The sequence below is a fragment of the Pteropus vampyrus genome, unplaced genomic scaffold (genome assembly GCF_000151845.1).
Source record: "Pteropus vampyrus isolate Shadow unplaced genomic scaffold, Pvam_2.0 Scaffold124, whole genome shotgun sequence".
NCBI classification, from domain to species: Eukaryota; Metazoa; Chordata; class Mammalia; order Chiroptera; family Pteropodidae; genus Pteropus; species Pteropus vampyrus.
In genome coordinates, this window is record NW_011888905.1 from 1,634,963 (window position 1) to 1,637,892 (window position 2,930).

Genomic DNA, 2,930 nt, shown 5'->3' on the forward strand with positions numbered 1-2,930 from the left:
TTCCACCGCCCAAACTGGGGCGGCCTTGAGGGGGCACAGGGCAATGCTTTCTTATGTTTGTACCAGGAAAGCACGGCGCAGGAAGTTTGTTACCCTAGCGCATTTTGGAGAGATCCCCGAAGAGGAAAAAACTTGCTTCTCGAGCTTTGCTTTCTGGCTTTCTTCCCTATTTTTTTACTCCACTCTGCTCCAGGGACTGTATCCGAGCTTGGGGCCCACAGGGCAGGGTCGGGGACCAGCCGCGCCGAGGTGACGTAATGCTTTCTCTGGTACACAAAGCGGCCTCCCCGGGCTCGGCCTCTCTCGCCCCTCCCCCTCGGGCCTGGCTCGGGCCCCGCCAGCGCCAGCGCGGGTGAGTCCCCCTATTTGAAAAGCCAGCCCAGGCAAACAGGGAACAAAGGCCCGGGAGGAAGCGCCTGGGCGCTGCCAGGAGGCCCAGAAATAGACATCACGTCATCCCCGCCCAGCGGCACCAAGCGCCATTTGGTAGCACCGGAGGGACCCGACCATTACGGTGCAGAATAGAAGTCGCGGCGCTCACGTTCGCTCCCAGCTCCAGCATCCGCTGACCGGCTTCAGGAGCGGCTCCCTTTGGGCTCCCCGCCCCCGCACCTCTCTCCCCAGAGGCCGGCGCCTCCCCTGGCTGCCAGCCACACAGCCCACAGTCTCCAAGCTGCCATCTTGATGCCCCATCCCCCTTGCCACCTCCCTCCCCCGCAGCCCTGAGGACCAGGAGGGGGAGGAAAGGGCACCGCCCTGCGTGCCCCAAGGGGGAGGGCTCGGCCTACCCCACCTCTCCTCCTCCTCCAGAAGGAGGGGTTCACGTCCTCCGCAAGCTCGCTGGCTGTTTCTCACCTCTACAAGGTTCTAGCATCCTGGACCTCTCACCCTCCGTGTGGCTCTGGCCTTCCCAGTCCCTGCAGCCCATAGCTCAAGTTCAGGCGCCGTCTGCTGCTCGCTCCCCACCACCACAGGCCCCACTCTAGCGGGGCTGACCCTCGAAGGCCCTGGTCTGGGCTGCATTCCCTGTCCAGCCGCTGGGCCCCCCCATCCCTGACTTTGCAACGGTTTCGACTACCCCAGGCTTAGTTTGCCCGACTGTACTTACCAAAGCTAGGTCGGATATTGGTGATCTCAGCCATGTCGTAATCAGAGGCTATTGCTATAAAATGCTTTTGCAATGGTCGGACAGCCCTGGGAATCCCAGGTCAGTATCGAGGCCGCCGCTGTAGAGCGCTAGGTCAGGGGAGGGGGAAGGTATCTGGCGGACGCCTCCTGCGACAGTCTGATTCCCGGTTGCCAGCTGCGGTCGCCTCTTAAGATGCTCCAGGGATGCTCTGAGCTAAAGATGCAGGTGCAGCCAGACTGGTCCTGATGCGAAGTAGGCCCCGCCTTCTTCCGAACGGCCCTCGGCAGAAGACTCCGCCTCTGTCCGAAAAGTTCCGGAAGGCAGGACCCGCCCCTTTCCGGAAGATCTCGGGAGGTGACCCCGCCCATCGCCTAGACCCCGCCCACTGCCGGGCTGTGAGTCTATTAAGGAGAAAACCCCGAGGCTTGGGTAAGAAGTGTGTAGGTACATTTTCATACCCTATAGATCCTGTGATTCCGGTTCCCTGGGCTTAATATAGCAACGGAATCTTCTGGGTAAGAGGGAGCCCAGGATTTTGGAGAAACAAAATTCTATACCGCTTGCATCTCAGTATCAATTGCCATAATCGTATGCATTTCTGAGACTACTAAAGGTTATGGAAACTTTCTTAAACTTAAGACACCCTAATCAAACCTTGCTATAGTTAGTTGCACGACTCTGAAAATTTACTTAATTTTAATCGTACAAATGAAACGGATGGCTTTTGTGGAATGTAAATTAAAGTTGTTTTTATAAAAAGACTAATGAAGAGCGCCCAAGTCAATCGGTGTTGGATATTTCTCCTCTAGAAGTTTCAAGTGCTAAGGGCTGCTTAGGAGGGAAGGAGGCTTGAAGAAGAAAGGGAGAGAGAGGAGGCGGGGAGCAAATCAGCGGATCAACATACTCTGTAGTTCAAAAGCAGGACACAAACGGAATGCCAAGCTGCTAGAGACTTCCTTGGCATTTGGGAGAGTTAGGGTGATTCAGGTTAGAGTCAGACTGCTGGCGGGTATGTCCGTGATTACATCAATCTCGCTCTTCATTTTGACTGTGGATACTTCCATCAGCCTGTGGGATTCTGTTAACAGACAGAATCAGGTCAAATAGATTATTTAAGTGCACAAATATTTGTTGGCGGCTCCCCTGTAGGATGAGAGAGCTGAATGTGTTTTTCCAGCTTTGACATTCTGCCCTAAAAAAGTAGAAAGAACTTGGTGTTAGGAGTCATTCATTCGTTCAAAACACAGATGTTGAATTATTGAACATAGACTGTGCCCCGGGTACCTTCTTAGGCACTGGATAAATGCATTAGCAGCCAGAGCCAGGATCCCCCACTCCCCCGGGATAGCTGTGTATCTTTGTGGAATCACCTGCACAGCTGAGCCAGAGATTTATCCTGTGTAAATTGGAAGGTAGAGTAATATCCACTGTACCGTAGGGTTTATTGTGAAGATCAAATCACCCATAATAACGTAAGTGGAAGCATTTCGTAAAATGCAGAATATTATGCAGATATGAATGGTTACTACTATATTGAGTCCATGACAGCTTTATTGGGGAAACTGCATTCTTTGTAAGCCAGGGTTCTCCTTTCTGAAATTTTATGACGTCTCCATGTCTTTGGTCGCGCATTGCAAGTGTCTCGTGGCGAGAAGGGTTAGTTGTCTGAATCTCGACCCCTCGACCCCCCAGCTTGGCTTTCAGTACGATAGCTCCCTAGACGGAAAAAGCGAGGTATTCGCCTTTAAATTCTCTTGCCCACAACTGACGCGCCATCTTGGCGGCTTCACTTCGCCCGAGA

The 2,930-nt window shown here is 53.5% G+C and overlaps 2 protein-coding genes across 2 annotated transcripts in view; one reads left to right on the forward strand and one right to left on the reverse strand.

Moving 5' to 3' along the window:
* Positions 1-1,374, reverse strand: part of SYT11 (synaptotagmin 11) — a 26,249-nt gene extending 24,875 nt beyond the window's left edge. Inside the window, exon 1 of the mRNA XM_011366514.2 lies at positions 1,109-1,374. Coding sequence (XP_011364816.1) covers positions 1,109-1,142 — 34 coding nt within the window. The 5' untranslated portion in view covers positions 1,143-1,374. The remainder of the gene's footprint in view (positions 1-1,108) is intronic.
* LOC105296434 (GON-4-like protein) overlaps positions 1,246-2,930 on the forward strand; it is a 9,474-nt gene continuing 7,789 nt past the window's right edge. Inside the window, exon 1 of the mRNA XM_023534422.1 lies at positions 1,246-1,558. Within this exon, the coding sequence (XP_023390190.1) occupies positions 1,375-1,558 (184 nt within the window). The 5' untranslated portion in view covers positions 1,246-1,374. The remainder of the gene's footprint in view (positions 1,559-2,930) is intronic.